This window comes from Podarcis pityusensis, assembly GCF_964106645.2.
Source record: "Podarcis pityusensis genome assembly, chromosome: 4".
Classification (NCBI taxonomy): Eukaryota; Metazoa; Chordata; class Lepidosauria; order Squamata; family Lacertidae; genus Podarcis; species Podarcis pityusensis.
Window position 1 is genome coordinate 46,083,043 of NC_138027.1, and position 19,701 is coordinate 46,102,743.

Sequence of the window (19,701 nt, forward strand, 5' to 3'; positions counted from 1 at the left end):
CTTTGTGGTATGGAGTTGATTATAGTCATACCTTGAGTTACAGGCGTTTGAGGTTGCGGACCGCGCCGAACCTGAAAGTACCGGAACGGGTTACTTTCAGGTTTCGGCGCTTGCACATGCGCAGAAAAACTAAATCACGCTTTGCGCATGAGCAGAAGCGCCGAATTGTGACCCGTGCGTGCGCAGATGCGGCGCTGCGGGTTGCGAACGTGCCTCCCACACGGATCATGTTCACAACCCAAGCGCCCACTGTATAACCATCCAATGCATTACTTTGCAGCACCAAACAGATTATTCCAAGGCATTTATTTGTTTCACTTATTTATTCATGGGGTTTTTTTTTGAGAATGCAGGAACTTGAGAAAATTGCAGGAATTCTGTTTTAGTAAAAAAAAATCTTGGTATTCAATTATTGTAATAGTGCAGAATCCATTAACTAGCACTCTTGGGACCTCAAGCAATCATGTATTCATCTGTGAAATTACAGTACCAAAGAAAGGTGATGCTGGTCAAATGTTGTAAGTGGTGTTGTGTGTTATTCCTGTTCAGAGCGATCCTGTTTCTTATGAAAACAATCAAACGAATCTCTATAACAGGGCCTTTTCTTGTACACTGGAGGCACTGGAACAGGCTATATGCACTCAGAGGACTGAGACAGCAAAAATCTCTCAGACTGCATCTTTATATATATAAAAAAGTGGTGTGTGCTTCTGGCAATATGTACACAAAAGGTATTACATTGCCTTTTCCCCCTTCTGGCTTCTACTTCTGGCTTTTACTAATAGGAAGCACATTGCTATAATAAATGTCACATGTCAAGGGCATTCACCCATCTCACAAAAATATTCTATGTTCCTCATATAAAGAATAAAAATAAAGGCTATCTTCTGCACTGATGCAATCATGCCTATCCATTTAACAGGTAAATGAACTATCAATGAAACATATACAATCACTTGTTATAATGCATACCATGCCCTTCAGGTAAATAGACTCTCATTGTAAAAATCATGCAGATGTTTCTACTTAGCCAAATAACTGGAGCAAATTAGCATTAATTGCCATGTATGCTAACTAAAATTCTCTTAAACTGAAATCCTTAGGGCATAGTAAGCAATATAGGTAAGAAACATGGAGAACCTACAACCCATGGAACAAGGAAGTTATTGTAGATAGTCTAGTTATGAGAGGCAGCTTAATATAAGAAGGGTGAGTTCTACTCTGGTAACAGTTGTGGCCAGGTGTCTGTTAGTTTTACAGTTCTCTCTGCATGCCCAGTGTGGTCTTTGAATGTTGTTTTCTAATAGTGGCTCGCCTTTCCTGAACCACAAGCAAAGCAGTCTTACCATGAAGCAACATGAAGTGGTTGCTTTGGGCAACAGATTCCAGAAAAGGTGCCCTTCTACTACCTCCTCTGACCTCCTCTCCCTCTGTGTGATTAAAAAACAATGAGTTCCAGTCCTAAGCAGGATGGAAGGGGTGCTGCTGTCATTTTTATTTTATTTTATTTTTTTGCTTTGGGTGCAAAAATGTCAAAGACTGGGTCTGATCACAAGCTCTTTTGAAGAGCTTCAAAAACAGTTTTCAATTCAGTGAACTGCTAGGGAAAAAAAGTTTAAAGCCTCAATTGGAGAATGCAAACTCTTGTGTGTGCCTAGGGGGAATTGCTTCTTTTTAGAACAGCGATATACCTAAAAGGAAGGCTGAAACTCTCCTGCAGCTTTGGCTCTGTCAACGACATTGGCTTTGTTACATCAAAATTGAACCCAAGATTTATCAGAAGTCTCACCTCTTCCATAATAGCAAACAGACACCTTTGTTCCTCCAGGATGTTGGAATTCTCAGTAAAAGATCATACCACACTCCAAACCTTATACTACCAGTTACATAGATGTTTTTTTCAAATCTACAAAAAGGATTGCTGTTGAGCTATCTTGTTATTTTAAGATACGCACGGCTGGAATAGCAGAGAGTATCTGGGTCTCCAGAATCAACTCTCTGTTCAGCTATATAAGCTCACTGGAGGGTATTGAGCTAGTAAGCGCCTCTCACAAATTATAAGTTGTTTTAAAGATAAATGAAGACACAACTGAAAAGCCAATTTCATACTGAACTGCCTGAAAAAAAGACTCTCTTTCAGTTCCTGTATTTGTGACATGGGAATACCATGAGCTACACCACAGCAATGTTACGGGGATGATTATTGCAGAATACACTTTAAAACTAAATGCTGCTACAGAAATTATTTATTAATACAATGAACAGAAAACATACATTATATTTTGAGATGCTTTCTCCCTGCTACATTTCATTCCTACCTTGTATTCTTGAATGATTCCATTCTGGTGATCTGGGGGTGGAGGATCCCAGGAAATACTTATACTGGTGCTGTTGTGGTTTCCAACTGTGAGAACAGTAACAGATTGTGGTGGGGCACTTGGAGCTGGAGCAGAGATGTAATAAATTGAAGGAAAAACACTTCGTTAAGTATTCTAAAAGCTTATGCTCACCACCAACATAGTATGTACAGGTGTGCAGCACATACTGAATGACAGTGTGATCTTAATTTATTTGCCCCTAATCCCAGATGTCTGTCCTATTCAGTAGTGTGGGAACAGCAATGTATGCAAATGCCGTCTTTCCTTTGCTTCACATATTCCAGGGCTGAGTGTCGTGTCAAATTAATACCCCAGTGCATTTTTGTTTGTTTTGCCATTCTGAACCTTATTCATGCCAGACTAATATTTATTTAGGTTTATTTTCATGCAGAATATTTATTTAGGTTTTTTCATGCTGGATATTGACATTCAGTTTTAATTTTGGGCTGCTTAGTCTAATTTCTTTTGATATCATTTAAACATATACTGTAAAGTCTGTTTTTATATGCCTTACATCACCTTGTACAATTTAAGCACTCTAGAAATATTGATGATGATCTCCGAAGGCCCTAAAGGCACATGGGTTGTGACCCAGAGAAGTGTGCAGCTGGTTTTGATACACAACATACGTTTCGTGTCTGCTTACTTTCTGGCTGTTCCCCCACACCCAGTGGAGAGGTTAAATGAGAAAGAAAGAAAAGAGGCATTGCAATTCATGTGCAACCCATATTGCATGGCTAAAAAGACTCGCTGCATCATGGCAATTTATTGCAAAATAACTGAAAGAGGGGAAAGCAACATTATTCCCTCTATTTCTCTTTTAGTAGCCAAAACGCACCATCAGTGCATAAGAGAGGGGTTTTGAGGTGTACAGAAGTACAAAAAAAGTTTAGTAAAACAATCAAAAACAAAAACTTCAAGGGAAGTATCCCAAAACAGGCAATGAGAACTGAACTTTCTGAATGAGTAGTGCTAATTGACTGTTAACCGTGGGAGAGGAGGAGAATGGAATGGATTATCCTGAAGGATAGCATTGCTCAGTGACTGAAGTACTGAAGTATGCTGGTCCTTACCTAGCACAGCGATGCTGCGGGCCAGTGCTGCTAGCCAGCTGCAACCTGATCTTTGAGTGACAACCATCGGCCACCAGAGGCTTGCAGCTTACCTTGATGGCCCTGGCTGTGGATCCTAGACCTGCCCGCAAATTGGCCTATCATGGGTAGGCTTAGAGGTTGGCCAGTCCGAAAGGAAATTAATAATAATAATAATAATAATAATAATAATAATAATAATAATAATTTATTATTTATAGCCCGTCCACCTGGCTGGGTTTCCCCAGATACTCTGGGTGGCTCCCAACAGAATATTAAACCGGGTAAAACTTCAAACATTAAACACTTCCCTAAACAGGGCTGCCTTCAGATGTCTTTTAAGAGTCAGGTAGTTGTTTATTTCCTTGACATCTGATGGGAGGGGATTCCACAGGGCGGGCTCCATCACTGAGAAGGCCCTCTGCCTGGTTCCCTGTAACCTCACTTCCCACAGTAAGGGAACTGCCAGAAGGCCCTCGGCACTGGACCTCAGTGCCTGGATGGACGATGGGGGAGGGAGATGCTCCTTCAAGTATTCTGGGTCGAGGCCGTTTAGGGCATTAAAGGTCAGCACCAACACTTTGAATTGTGCTCGGAAACATACTGGGAGCCAATGTAGGTCATTCAGGAACAGTGTTATGTGGTCTTGGCAGCCATTCCCAGTCACCAGTCTTGCTGCCACATTCTGGATTAGTTGCAGTTTCCGGGTCACCTTCAAAGGTAGCCGCATGTAGAGCGCATTGTAATAGTCCAAGCGGCAGATAACTAGAGCATGCACCACTCTGGAGAGACAGTCTGTGGGCAGATAGGGTTTCAGCCTGAGTATCAGATGGAGCTCGTAGACAGCTGCCCTGGGCACAGAATTGACCTGCGCCTCCATGGGCAGCTGGGAGTCCAAAATGACTCCCATGCTACACACCTGGTCCTTCAGGGGCACAGTTACCCCATTCAGGACCAGGGAGTCCTCCACACCTGCCCGCCTCTGGTGCCCCCAAAACAGTACTTTGCTTCAGGATGAGAACAGAAATCATGCAGCGGCGGCGCAGTGGCAGCAGGAGGCCCCATTAGCTAAAGTGGTGCTTCAGGTTAAGAACAGTTTCAGGTTAAGAATGGACCTCTGGAATGAATTAAGTACCAGAGGTACCACTGTATAGGGTTTATCAACGTACACCCCTACATAACACTGTATGCATACACATTATGGAACCCATCTATCTTCATTTTTCTACTTAATACACCTACAGCTAATGACTTCTAGCTTTTCTGCATCATGCAACTGAAAAAAGCAGCAAAACAATTACATGATTTTAAAGTCTACTAATAAAATGTTCAGCATGCCATGTGAGTTTTAAGGTCTAGAAAATACACAGGAATCTGGTTTAAAGCTTGATTGAGTGAGAGCATGGTGGAACTGGAACTATTTTTACATCTACATACTTGCACATATGCCTATACACACACATATATGCCAATACAATATGTAATCTATGTAATCTAACTGTTCTATCTTCATCTGTATAATACCACTGCAAGAGTTGACACCATAATATAAATTAAAGCACTTCCCTGACAGTGTTGCAGTTATTAAATGGACCACACTGAAAAATAACATTTTTAAACTGTTTTCTCATTTCCCTTGCTGCTGACTTGTGGAGAACACCATGCCTGATTCTTGACAGGTCAATTATTCCAGTGCTCAGTTCCTTCCCACAGATATTAAAGCACCAAAATCACTGCTCATCTTTTCCAGACACAACCAAACAGAATTCCATTTGTTACTTTCACAAGGCCAAAGAGGTAGGAGATGAATGGATACTGAATTGTGACAAATGTCTGGACTTCAGGAAAAGGGTAGGTGGGGGGAACTGTGATAAAATCGATTTTTTGAGTTAGGCCCCAGAAGAAACATTTCCTCTGATACTCAGTTCCGTGAAAAATGAGATATACTTATTTTAAGTATTTCCCTGACTAAAAATACACATTCTGAGACTGAAAAAATACAGTACTCATATCATATATCTAAAGCCATTTCTAAAACAGGTTTTTCTTCTATTGAAATGGTATTCCCTTAAGCAGAATCATATCAATGCATAAAATATGACACTTTTAAAAAGATTGCCCTTTTTCTCTGAGAAGTGAACCATTTTCATTAAAAAGATTTCTTGCGATTATGTCTAAAAAAAGCATAAACCCAAGATAATTACAAAGATAATTAAGGAACCAAAGAAAATGGCCATGCAATGACAGTTTGTGAATGCAGTAGTTTTTGCATGTAAGCCTATAAATAGTCTCCTATACAAGCAGATACTTTAACCAAAAAACCCCCCCAGCATCTGACATTTAACTGTTGACAGTACAATTTGTTACAGTCTTTTTCTTTCTTTCTTTTTTTATACTGAAGGAGACACCAAGAGGCAGAGTGGCTGAAGGTTACATTAATCTACACAACAGTTTAGGGCCCATGAGTTTAACATATCTATAGGCAGGGACAGTCTAAAAGCCTTCGCTCTACAAAGAAGTAGCCTTCAGAATGTGCAATACCCTGGCATACACTACTGGAAAATAACAGCCATTAATGAAACCATCACTCACTCTTCAAGAAGTCTACAGAATTGTAATAATAAAAAAGATATCTTTTTCATTTAGCAGTTCTTATTTTTTATTTTACTGGGAGAAAACTAGAATAAGTTATATTAACAACAGAAAATATGCAAAATAATAATAATTCAATCCTACTTGGGTGACTGAGTTTGTCTAATGCTTGTTTTGTTAAACCATTGCTTAACCTTATTTTTGTGTGCCTATGAAGACACGCATAACTAGTCCAGCCTCTTGTCTGCAACAGCGCCATCTAGATGCTTCTAGGATCTAGAAGACTTTTTCTGTTGTTTGCCTCCCAGCAAATGGTATTCAGGGGAATATTTCCTCTGAAATTTCATCTAGTTATTATGTTTATTATCAGTGAATATACCTATAACTTCATCAATTTGTCTCACTTTCCTTCAAAACCAGCACCCACCCAAACCATCTCCACATTTGTGATTTATAAAAGATTATGCATTGTGCAAAGAAGGATGGCTATCCTAAATCTACATTCCATCAGTTTCATTGAGTGCCCCCAAGTGGTTGTCGAAATAGAAAAATTCCTTCCTGTAGCACCTTAAAGACCAACTAAGTTAGTTCTTGGTATAAGCTTTCGTGTGCAAGCACACTTCTTCAGATACACTGAAACAGAAGTTACCAGATCCTTCTATATATTGAGAAGGTGGGGAGGGGTATTACTTAGAAGGGTGGTGGGAATCGGAGATTGGCAGATAGCTGAGATGAGCCTGTTGACGACTCTTAACGACTGTAATAGGTCTTACAGGAAAAGGCAAGGGGTGAGAAGGTGAGAAATGGCTTAGTCATGTATAATGAGATAAGAATCCAATGTCTTTGTTCAAACCAGGTTTCTCCATTGTTTTAAGTTTGGTAATGAGTTGTAATTCAGCAGCTTCTCTTTCCAGTCTATTTCTGAAATTCCTTTGTAGTAAAACAGCTACTTTGAGATCTTGTATAGAATGTCCTGGGAGATTGAAGTGTTCTCCTACTGGTTTCTCTGTTTTGTGATTCTTGATGTCAGATTTATGTCCGTTTATTCTTTGGCGTAAGGTTTGGCCTGTTTGTCCAATATAGAGAGCTGAAGGACACTGTTGGCATTTGATGGCATACACAATGTTAGACGAGGAGCAATTAAATAGTCCCGAGATGGTATGTGTGATGTTGTTGGGGCCAGTAATGGTGTTGTCCGGGTGTATGTGGCAGCAAAGTTGGCATCTGGGTTTATTGCAGGCTCTGGTGCCAGTGTCCGTGTTAAGTCTGGTTGTAGTATTATTGTGGGTTAGGAGTTGTTTAAGATTGGGTGGCTGTCTGTAGGCAATGAAAGGTCTTCCTCCCAGAGCTTGAGAAAGAGAACTGTCATTGTCCAGGAGAGGTTGTAGATCTCTGATGATGCGTTGAACTGTTTTAACTTGGGAGCTGTATGTGATGACTAGTGGAGTTCTGTTATTTTCTTTTTTGGGTCTGTCTTGCAGCAAGTTCTCTCTGGGTATCAGTCTGGCTCTGTTGATCTGTTGTCTAACTTCATCTGCTGGGTATTTTAGTTCTGAGAAGGTTTGCTGTAGATCTCTTAGGTGAGAGTCTCTGTCTGTAGAATTGGAACAGATGCGGCTGTAACGTAGTGCCTGGCTATATACAATGGACTGTTTGGTATGTTTGGGATGGTAGCTAGAGGCATGTAGATATGTTTGTCGGTCAGTTGGTTTACGGTATAAGGTGGTGTCTATGTGTCCATCCTGTATTTTTATAGTAGTGTCCAAAAAATGTATTTCTTGCATAGATTGATTCATTGTAAGGTTGATTGTGGGGTGAAAATCATTGAATTTCTGGTGAAAGGTGTCCAGGGTCTGTTGACCATGTGTCCAGATGATAAAAATATCGTCAATGTATCGTAGGTACAAGAGAGGTTTGAGTGGGTAGGAGTTTAGGAAACGTTGTTCTAAATCTGCCATGAAGATGTTGGCATACTGTGGGGCCATGCGGGTGCCCATTGCTGTGCCGCTGATCTGAAGGAACAGGTCATCACCGAATTTGAAGTTGTTGTGGGTAAGGACAAATTGGCAGAGTTTGGTGGCAAGGTCCGCTGTGGTTTTATCTGAAATGGTGTTCCTTATAGCTTGTAAACCATCGTTGTGTGGGATGTTGGTATACAGAGATTCCACGTCCATAGTAGCTAGTATAGTATTGTTGGGAAGATTATTTAAAGATTGTATTTTCCTCAGAAAATCTGTGGTGTCACGTACATAGCTGGGAGCACTGATGGCATATGGTTTCAGAACAGAGTCCATATAACCGGAGACACCCACTGTAATAGTGCCAATACCTGAAATGACTTTCTCTAAGAAGCTGCTCAAACATCTGATCAGCGTTCTCTACTCTAAACAGAAGCTAATAAAGGAGGAACTCCTTGTATTAGACAACTCTATCAGGAACCACCAAGCTTGGCAAGAGTTCCAAAAGGAAAAACAAAACATTTACCACTCTCAACTGGAGCTACTGAAGAAACAGAAAAACAAGAAACTCTCTAACCTTTCCAACCTACAGGCTACTAATCAAAACAAGATCAACAATATTGTCAATCTCTCACAGCAAACACTCAGCCCAGCCGAGGAATCAGTCCTTTCACGTGGACTGTCATTCTGCCCTGCCAAATCCCCACACATGATCCAGTTCTACGGGGACTTGGAAGCATTTTTCCGCCGTTTACGCCTGAAGGAGTATTTTCAACACACACAACAACAAGACAAATCAGAACAAACAACAACTTCACAACACAACACCTCTCAACCCACTGGAGAACAACAACCACCCTCCCAACAGAACACGGACCACCAACTACCACTGAAAAAGTGTTACACAAAAAGGGACTCCACATGGACCCCTCCTGATGGACGCAATACCACACTGGACTTGTACATTGACTGCTTCCGCCACAGAATCCAAACAGATGTAACCAGAAAACACCATCGCTTACAACAAAATCTAAACCATGCTGAAAGGAGAGCCATAGATAATCTCAGAAACAACCCAAACATTATAATTAAAGAAGCAGACAAAGGGGGAGCTGTCGTCATCATGAACAAAACTGACTACATTCAGGAGGCTCGCAGACAACTTTCCAATACCGCCTTTTACACAAAATTGGACTCAGACCCCACACAAGAATACAAGAAAGAACTGAACAAGATTGTTAAGGAGCTACCCCCACACATCCAAGAACAGATCCTCACCAACACACCAACAGAACCTCGACCAGGAACTTTCTATCTTCTACCTAAAATACACAAACCAGGAAATCCAGGACGCCCCATCATTTCAGGTATTGGCACTATTACAGTGGGTGTCTCCGGTTATATGGACTCTGTTCTGAAACCATATGCCATCAGTGCTCCCAGCTATGTACGTGACACCACAGATTTTCTGAGGAAAATACAATCTTTAAATAATCTTCCCAACAATACTATACTAGCTACTATGGACGTGGAATCTCTGTATACCAACATCCCACACAACGATGGTTTACAAGCTATAAGGAACACCATTTCAGATAAAACCACAGCGGACCTTGCCACCAAACTCTGCCAATTTGTCCTTACCCACAACAACTTCAAATTCGGTGATGACCTGTTCCTTCAGATCAGCGGCACAGCAATGGGCACCCGCATGGCCCCACAGTATGCCAACATCTTCATGGCAGATTTAGAACAACGTTTCCTAAACTCCTACCCACTCAAACCTCTCTTGTACCTACGATACATTGACGATATTTTTATCATCTGGACACATGGTCAACAGACCCTGGACACCTTTCACCAGAAATTCAATGATTTTCACCCCACAATCAACCTTACAATGAATCAATCTATGCAAGAAATACATTTTTTGGACACTACTATAAAAATACAGGATGGACACATAGACACCACCTTATACCGTAAACCAACTGACCGACAAACATATCTACATGCCTCTAGCTACCATCCCAAACATACCAAACAGTCCATTGTATATAGCCAGGCACTACGTTACAGCCGCATCTGTTCCAATTCTACAGACAGAGACTCTCACCTAAGAGATCTACAGCAAACCTTCTCAGAACTAAAATACCCAGCAGATGAAGTTAGACAACAGATCAACAGAGCCAGACTGATACCCAGAGAGAACTTGCTGCAAGACAGACCCAAAAAAGAAAATAACAGAACTCCACTAGTCATCACATACAGCTCCCAAGTTAAAACAGTTCAACGCATCATCAGAGATCTACAACCTCTCCTGGACAATGACAGTTCTCTTTCTCAAGCTCTGGGAGGAAGACCTTTCATTGCCTACAGACAGCCACCCAATCTTAAACAACTCCTAACCCACAATAATACTACAACCAGACTTAACACGGACACTGGCACCAGAGCCTGCAATAAACCCAGATGCCAACTTTGCTGCCACATACACCCGGACAACACCATTACTGGCCCCAACAACATCACACATACCATCTCGGGACTATTTAATTGCTCCTCGTCTAACATTGTGTATGCCATCAAATGCCAACAGTGTCCTTCAGCTCTCTATATTGGACAAACAGGCCAAACCTTACGCCAAAGAATAAACGGACATAAATCTGACATCAAGAATCACAAAACAGAGAAACCAGTAGGAGAACACTTCAATCTCCCAGGACATTCTATACAAGATCTCAAAGTAGCTGTTTTACTACAAAGGAATTTCAGAAATAGACTGGAAAGAGAAGCTGCTGAATTACAACTCATTACCAAACTTAAAACAATGGAGAAACCTGGTTTGAACAAAGACATTGGATTCTTATCTCATTATACATGACTAAGCCATTTCTCACCTTCTCACCCCTTGCCTTTTCCTGTAAGACCTATTACAGTCGTTAAGAGTCGTCAACAGGCTCATCTCAGCTATCTGCCAATCTCCGATTCCCACCACCCTTCTAAGTAATACCCCTCCCCACCTTCTCAATATATAGAAGGATCTGGTAACTTCTGTTTCAGTGTATCTGAAGAAGTGTGCTTGCACACGAAAGCTTATACCAAGAACTAACTTAGTTGGTCTTTAAGGTGCTACAGGAAGGAATTTTTCTATTTCGACTATGGCAGACCAACACGGCTACCCATCTGTAACTGGACCCAAGTGGTTGTGTTATGAAAGCGGAAGTACCTTCTTCTGCTTCTTTCTTCAAACTGGTCATAATTTTATAAATGTCTGCATAGTCTTCCCTTAGCCATATTTTTTCTAAAGCGAGAGAACCAAAGCACTTTAGCTTTTCTCTGTAGCACAAGTGCTCCAACTTCTTGATAATTTTAGTTGTCATTTTCTGTACCTTTTGAAGATCTATAACATTTTTTTGAGGCTGGAACTATTTGAGACCACAACTGGTGTTTGCAACCAGAACTATTTATACACAGTATTCCAAAATTGTCCACAGCATGGGCTTATATAAAGGCATTATAATACTGTTTTATTTTTAATATCTATTTAGTGATCCCTAACATGAATTTCACCTTTTAGTTACACCTGATTTGGAGGTTCAGTGGACCTCTTCACTGTCACCCTAAAGAATTTGTTGTCACCTGCAAATTTCGCTTTCTCAGTTAATTTATGAATTAGCAGAATAACAATGGTACTAATACAAATCCCAGAGACCACACCATTTATTTCTCTTCATTTCAATTGTCTATTTACTAACATTCTGTTTCTTTTATTTAAACAGGTACTGATACATCCTGTAAAGTATGACTGCTATTCCCCCCCCCCATTATGCATAGAAATATAATGAACGAAAACACAGTAAGTGGGGCATATATAGTCACAAAGATACTGGTAATTGCAATTGACTGGATAGCTCAGTTGGCTAGACTGTGGCACTGGTAATGCCAAGGTTACAGGTTCAATCCCTGTAGGGGACAGCTGCATATTCCTGTATTGCAGGCGGTTGGACTAGATGATACTCAGGGTCCCTTCCAATTCTATGAGTCTATGACTACTGTGGAATTCTGGTGTACACATGCAACTTAATTGAAGAAAACAGGCTAACTCCTACTTGTGGAAAGCCCCGTATGCATACTGGACAATGTGTAATTAACTCGCCAAAACACACAAGCCTATTATTACTTTAATAGTTTTTATTTACCTTCTTCAGTGGTACGGGCAGATTTTGATTCACTGTCCATCCCTTGAAACTCATTGAAGTATGGCCGAACTTTAATTTCATAAGTAACTCCTTTCTTCAAGTTGACTAGAACAGCACTGCGCTCTGTGGGAACTTTGGCCTCTAGGGTCTGCCATGCAGAAGGGGAAGGTAGGCCTGATGTTTGGCGATATATGACTCGATAACCTTGAATAAATTGTGATTGGCGGTCAACCTGCAATAATATTAACAGAAACATTTCCACCATCAGATGAAGAAGGAATTTTACTTCATTTTCTCTGAGCTTCCATACAGAGATGATTTTGTTCTGGAATAAAACCCATCCACCCTGGCTCAATAAACAAAACTGCCAAATTGAATGCACTCGTCCAACAGTTATTACAAACACTGAAAGTGGGGTACAGGGATGTTTGCACAAATATGCTGCTTTGTTCTAAAAAGTGTTTGCTTTGTGGTCAAGCAAAGTGCCCAAAAGAATAACATACAAGGCATATTTAGTATATCTGTATACAGCTGGCTGAATGGTTAATTCTAGCCAGAAAGTCAAGATTCGACAAAGTAGGATTTTCTTCACTCTCTTGACAGCTTGCTTAGCTCATCAAAGATTTCACAGAATTGAGAGTTATATTGGGCTATATCAAAAATGAATGAGTGCAAGGTTAAAGACCTATGCCATCTTACTAATATCAATTACCTTTACTAAATTCTCTTTACACTTCTCATTAACTTCTTCAATGGGGGATCAGGTTCTTATTATAGGAAAGCACACACAACAAGCTAAACAAGGAACTGAAATAAAATTTATGAGATCAATGCATAAATATGTTTCATCAAAACTGCCGTTGTTAAAAAACCTTGCAACATATGTTACAACAGCATTAAGCTTGCATTTTATAAACTTCTCTAGATACACTTTAAGGGAATTTATGCACTGAAGGAGGGACATAACTCACAATAATAGCTTGTTAATACTGAAAGAATCAAGCTGTGTTTTTAAGAAGAACATTAAGCAGCTGCTTCCAAATGAAGGGGGTTTGTAAATCAGGACAAATTGTTTTTATCCACATTTGAGTTTCATTAATTAAATGCTTTACGGACATAGATACTTTATGAACCAAGTGTTTACTACAAAACACACTTTCAGTTACTCTCTATAGTTTGTTATATATAGCCACAACCTATAGTATTCAAGGTATATGGTGCAGCAATAAAAGGAATATTTTGTTTTTCCTTACATAGTAGTATTTGACTTTGATGGCTGTGAAGTTTTCCTGTCTTACCACATGTGGAAAAGTATTAACTTCAGGCCACAGACTTGGATTGCATTATTATATGTAAAGAAATGGATGCAGAATAAAAAGTGTCCAAGACTCACACAGCAGCAAACATAGATGAAAGAAAAACCCGCCCCCTGCTCTCTCCCAGTTATCAATGCTCAGCAGCCCCCATCCTTCCACAGAGACTTCCTACCAAGACATAACATGAATAAAGCTACATGACTTAAGATAGTCTTGTTTAAGCCACCAAATTTAAGCTTTAAAAATGGTCATATCTAAATTATAGTAGTGGGCTTGAGTCCTTTGCTCACACTCAGAGGCAGGCTTGCAAAAATCTGGTGGCCCAGGTGACAGTGCTAACTTAAAAACTGGTCTTGGATGCTGAAGGCAGAGGGTGGTATTCAATTAAGTTCTACTCAGGCTAGACCCAATGAACATAGCTGCCAACTTTCAGATTTGAAAATAAGGGATCAGCAGCCTCACCTGTCCCGGGGACAGTCTATGGGATATCTAACAATCCGGGACAGCAGCGGGAAGCAGCGGGAAACAGCGCTGGAATAAGGGAAGGTTGACAGCTATGCCAATGAAATTAATGGACCTATGTTAGTCATGCCCATTAAGTTCAAAGAGTGTACTCTTTGATACTGCACTGAATTGCTGAACAGGACAGGAACCAAGTATCTTCTCCTCCCACACTTGCTCCTGAGTGCAGGGCCTTAACGCCTCCCAATTTCCCAACACAATTCTCTCATTTGTCATCCTGCGCTCTCCCCTCTCTCATTTCACCATGCTTTAATTTATCAATAACTCTGTTGCTCTTTCATATTATTGTTAACCTCAACCTTCCCCCCTTTTCTCATTTAAACAAAATATTTTAAACCTATTTGTTCCTCTGCTATTTCCCCCCATCCTTTTCCACCTTTCTTTTTCTGTATCTTACTTCCTCTGCTTCTCATACATACACATCCCTTCCCCTCGTTTTTTCCTCTTCCTAGAAGCAGGGCTTGATTTGACCCTGAATATAGTACCAATGTTTCTTTCAATGAAAGAACTCAACTCTAGAGAATATGTGGTCCAAATGCTAAAAGTGGCTTTGAAGATATGTAGAGTAATTTTCCATCATCTTTTATTAATCACACCCAGCAGCCATTCATTAGCAGAAGAGTTCCCAAGGAAGGTCGATATTTCCAGGTAGGGTTGTTGGAAGAAATCAATCATGGTCATTTCTAATAATACAAACAGACCTGATCTGCAGTTCCTGGACTAATGTTATCCCAGTGAATTCTGTGCTTCCTGACCCTACTTAGTGTCAACATGTGTTTACAAATGTGTGTTCTGAGAGAAAACACACTTAGAAATGTGTATTTGGAGAAAGTATGTTTAAAATATGCATTAAAAATTATTCAGATCTTAAATTTTGCAAAAAATAAATAAAAATATTTATACCAGCAGTGGACGGCGTGGTGAGACAGTTGGGCTCACCTGACCTCCCATCATATGAGTCACTGCTATATACCAGGAACTGAAGAGGTGGGGGGGGGGTGTCAGAACTTGCCAGTATAAAAATATCAGCAAGAGTGCTGAATTGGTTCCACCAATGCATTTGCACCATACTGACCTCTGTTGCTTCACCTCTCTATTTTCTTCTCCTTCTTGATAAGTGGCAGTGACTCAGCTGCCAAGAGGTAAGGTAAGCTCTGTTGCCCTGTGACACTGTCCACTCCTGATTTGTACCTCTGTTCATAGTTACATATATCAGTTATGTATCCTGGCCACAAAATGAACAATGTGCTGGGTTGAAGCAAGTTTTGTTGCATAGTTCCTAGATCCCAAATGTCACTTTGGTTTCTAAATAGTAGCTAGGTACTATAATGCTGGCAGCAGCAGCAATAATTGCAAAGAAGTTTACAACTGTGGTTTGTCAGCACATTTTTGATGTGTTATAGTGACATCTGTTCTTATATCCAGCCCTCATAAAGGTCTACAGTACCACTGGATGATACAGAAATGCTGCCTTGCAAGAAGATTTCTTAAAAGGTGGGATATATGAATGAATGAATAAAATAAACATTCCATATGGAAAAATGTTGTCACTGATATAAAAGTCCAAAAACCTTTTTTCCAATTAACAATTGATTAATGTGTGATGGATTCAGACTAAATTAGCTGAACTTAGTTTCCTTCAATGCAACCTAAAATCATGACTAAGTTTATTGATTTCAATGGTACCTAGGTTCAACTATATCTGGTTCTGATTCATTCTCACTATGTGTCTAATAAGTCATTCTGAGAACATTAAAGGAACTCAAATTTGCTTAGTAAGGCGTGTTCTGACAGTCACAGGTGTTCTATGTTACGCTTAAACATCGTTGAGCAAAAAACTATCATATTTGCTAAGTATACTAGTAACAACGGTGTCCTATATGAAAACAGAGCATGGGCAATATCTAGGGATGATCAAGATCCTGCTTAGCCCACTAGTAAGGCAGATGGCAGACTACAGGCTGACAAGACTCACTCCTGTTTCAGTCAGTGCAACACAAGAATGGTCATGCTTTAAGTCTTGGTAATATGTATACCTTGATAATATGTACACAGAATAGCATCCACCCTGTGAACTCTCTCCTTGTTAAACACAAATGACCATCAAATAGCTGTCACACATCATACACATGATACACTGAAAGTATACACTCCAGAGACTTTCAAGATACTCCAGTTTTAATTAAAGTATGCATTTTAATGAACTACCTTACATGTCTCCTTATGAGGATGAAAGGATTGCAAATAATACTGTATACTAAAAAGTGCTAATAAAACTATTGGAACCAGCAACGAATTCAAGCAACAGCACTGTCACAAGAATTTGTAAGGTCAAAATATAATGGTAATCGAGGCCGTTCCCCTCTTTGTTAATATTTTGTTAAATGTACCTTGTAAGCTATAGAACAGTTGCCATCATTAGATAATGTTTAATACTCTATCAATAAAACTCTACATAGCCAGAAGCTGATGCCAGATCTCCTAAACAGTCTTGCTAAGATTACCCAATATAGTTGAGAATAACCACTTTCAGACTTTTAACTTCTGGACAAATTTCAAAACTTTTAATTCATATATTATGTTCCTGCAAACAAATATTATTATTATTATCATTAAAGGTTAATTTCTGTGGCACATTGAAATTTGAAGAATTCCTCCTTTATTACCGGCACATATTTATTAATATCATAATAAAGATAGTAAGAACTATAATGCAAAATTCATTAAAATTGCTATGGATGAGCAAAGAATCAGAAATTTAAAAAAATGCTGTATTGGGCATGGTTAAACCCATGAATACTATAAAAACAAAACAGTTTTAAAGACTCATCCACTGTTTCAAAATGATTCCATACTTTTGGTGGTCTTTGTAATAGACTGAACTAATCATATGTCACTCTCAGTAACTATTATGTATTATCCAAGGCAAGTTATAATTTCTGTGTTACTGAAAAAATGCGAGGCCATGTGTTATCGATGCTGTTCTCTAATTAAGTGGAACAGTGAAGCACGATAGATATGAATGTGACTGATTTTAATTTTGGCTTCTGTAAATACAAGAGAAACATGAGCTGACTTTGTTAGCAATTCTGTGTTGTCACATTGTCAACTGTATGATCACATTGTTGCTATGAAAAGAAGCCTTACAGAATTTCACAGTTGGCTCTGCCATTTACAATCCAGACATTATGCGTGAATAGAGATTATGATGTGTCCAACTGGAAACCTATCATGGTATCACAATAACCACCTGGTATGGTCCTCAGAACTTGTCCTACCATGTGTTGAGAAGAATCTTAGAATTCCCCTAGATTTCTGATCAGGACAGATATATGGTAAGTCTCTTCACCACTTTACCTAGAGCTAATTTACCATGCAATCACTTTGCAAGCTAATCTGCCACTTAGCAAGGCAATCATAGACCTGAGCAAAGCTCCAAGCCAGCAGGGGAATACTAAGATTTTCCTTATAATCTAGCAAGGTAGTGCAGATAACCAGTTTACAAGTGATTACATAATGGCATACTAAGTTTATTAGCCAAGGGAGGAATTTCTTTCAAGTGCATAGGCTCTTCCCCTTCCTCAAATCCTAATTTAAGAAAGCCGTTTTGACTGGGCTAGATTGTGGCCATAGCTTATAGTGGATGCAAATCTGTTCCTTGATAACAGTTCATCAATGGTGTGAGGTCTAGGCATACAATATGACCACCTACATCAGAAGAAATAGACAAGAGGTGGCAGGAGGAAACACCAATTAGCTTGCTACTCAGATTCTCCTACAAGATTGGCTCCCTTTGCGAATGTTCATTCCAGGTGTTCTGTTTGGCAAACTGCAAAGTAGCTTATGAGAGACAACCAAGAGGCAACTTTCAGAGATTTTGGCAGGGGAAAAAATGTTTCAAAGTTACTAATACTACTATTACTACTACTAATAATAAATCTGACAATTTCCCATTCCATTATAATCTTAGTGGATGAAATAGTACAGCATTCTTTTTTACTTTTAAATTAAATAAAAATGCATACAATGGGAGGTAACAGTATTTTAAAATCTAATTATAGGAATGTATCAGAGTGGAAAGTTACTATAAAACTGCTGCTTTTGTTTTGGGCATAAATTAAATTATCTACTTTTTTTAGAATAAAAGGGCCTTGATGGTTGATAGTGTCATTTTTCAACATCATTTCCCTCCTATCTCGTTAGCTTCATGCTATACTGTAGTTATATAGAAGGTATTTATATTTTCAAACAATAAAACTTTGCAACAGAGGGGAGAATTTCCAAATAACTGTTGACAGAAATAACAAGAGTAGAACAGAAAGTGGGAGTGGCCGAAAGTTGCCTGCCAGCAGTCAGACTGCCAAAAACATATTGCCTGTCTCCTGCCTAACCAAATTCCAAATTGCAAAAGGTAAAAACAAAGGGTCATTACTCATCTGGCATTTGCCAGCTACTTGTACTGGGTCTTTGTGTTAAGTTAATAATCCTGGCTTCACTCTCTGGATAATATGGATGTTATTTTGGATACTGGATAATTAATTGGTTTTGTCCTGGGTGCTGGAAACTTTTTAATTAGCTGCTCTGACTTTTCTCTTCCTTTTCTGTTTCCTCCCTGAAGCAATTTTCACATGTCTCTGGTGGGTATTGTGTGCTGCCTGGCTGGTAGTGGGTCACTGCTTTTCTCCTCTAGCATGTAAATTGGAATTAGTAATCATAATAATTGTTATTTTGCTTTGCAGTAAGAAATATGTGTCCCTTTTCATTGTGAAAGAACAGTAGCAAAAAGGGAGATTTTACTCACTTCATTTTGGTTCTCCCTAACACATACTGCTTGCATTGGACTTCTTAAGATTTGGTATTTCAGCGGACTGTGAGCAAATGACCTCTATAAACTCCGCTTCAAATCTGCCTAAAATATTAATATCACTTCAATCACTTAACAAGGCAGGATTCTGCTAAATGAATGGAATTTGCTTTTATACCAGGCCCATGTCAGTGCTGTAGGGGCAACTGTAAGTAAGCTACTCAATGCTTTTTGCTTCTACCTCTATGACACACCTGGTAATGTCTGTCTGTCTGTTTGTTTTATATGCCACCTTTATCTTCCAAGGATCTCAAGGTGGTGTACATGGCTCCCCCCCCCCCATTTCATCCTCACAAAGGCTTTGTGAGTTTTGATGAAGGTAATGAAGAATGAATGAATGCAGGACTGAGGTACAGGGTGCCCAAATGTTTTGAGATAGCCATAGCTGTAAAGCACATAATTATATCATTTCTTTCATCAATATAACATATATCCCAAAATATTTAGGTTTCACATGTCTTCCCCATGTTTCATTGCTCCTATGCCTATAGCAAAATTCATATTGCAAAAATATATTCCTTGTTGCACTTTGTGCTTCCTTGGCGAATTAGTCTTGATTTCCCATCTGTGGTAATCCCCCCCCCCCCGCTACCCCAGAGGGAAATAGCCTAAGGACAGAGCTACTAATTTTGCGGTCTAGATAAGTTTTGCTTCTATGGTTACAAATTCCTTCCCAAAAGTAGTGGGGAAAGAAATGCTACATTTTGAAGCTTTGTCTCTAATAGCATCAAATTTACAAGCATCATTGCTTGAAAAGGAATGTTGTAGGTAATGCCAA

General features: G+C 39.5%; 1 protein-coding gene across 22 annotated transcripts in view; it reads right to left on the reverse strand.

Moving 5' to 3' along the window:
* Positions 1 to 19,701, reverse strand: part of ROBO2 (roundabout guidance receptor 2) — an 835,262-nt gene that overhangs the window by 82,771 nt on the left and 732,790 nt on the right. For all 22 annotated transcript variants that reach the window (XM_081003977.1, XM_081003969.1, XM_081003975.1 and 19 more), the window contains 2 exons: positions 12,222 to 12,453; positions 2,319 to 2,443 (listed from right to left, as the gene is read on the reverse strand). In XM_081003977.1, coding sequence (XP_080860103.1) covers positions 2,319 to 2,443; positions 12,222 to 12,453 — 357 coding nt within the window. The remainder of the gene's footprint in view (positions 1 to 2,318; positions 2,444 to 12,221; positions 12,454 to 19,701) is intronic.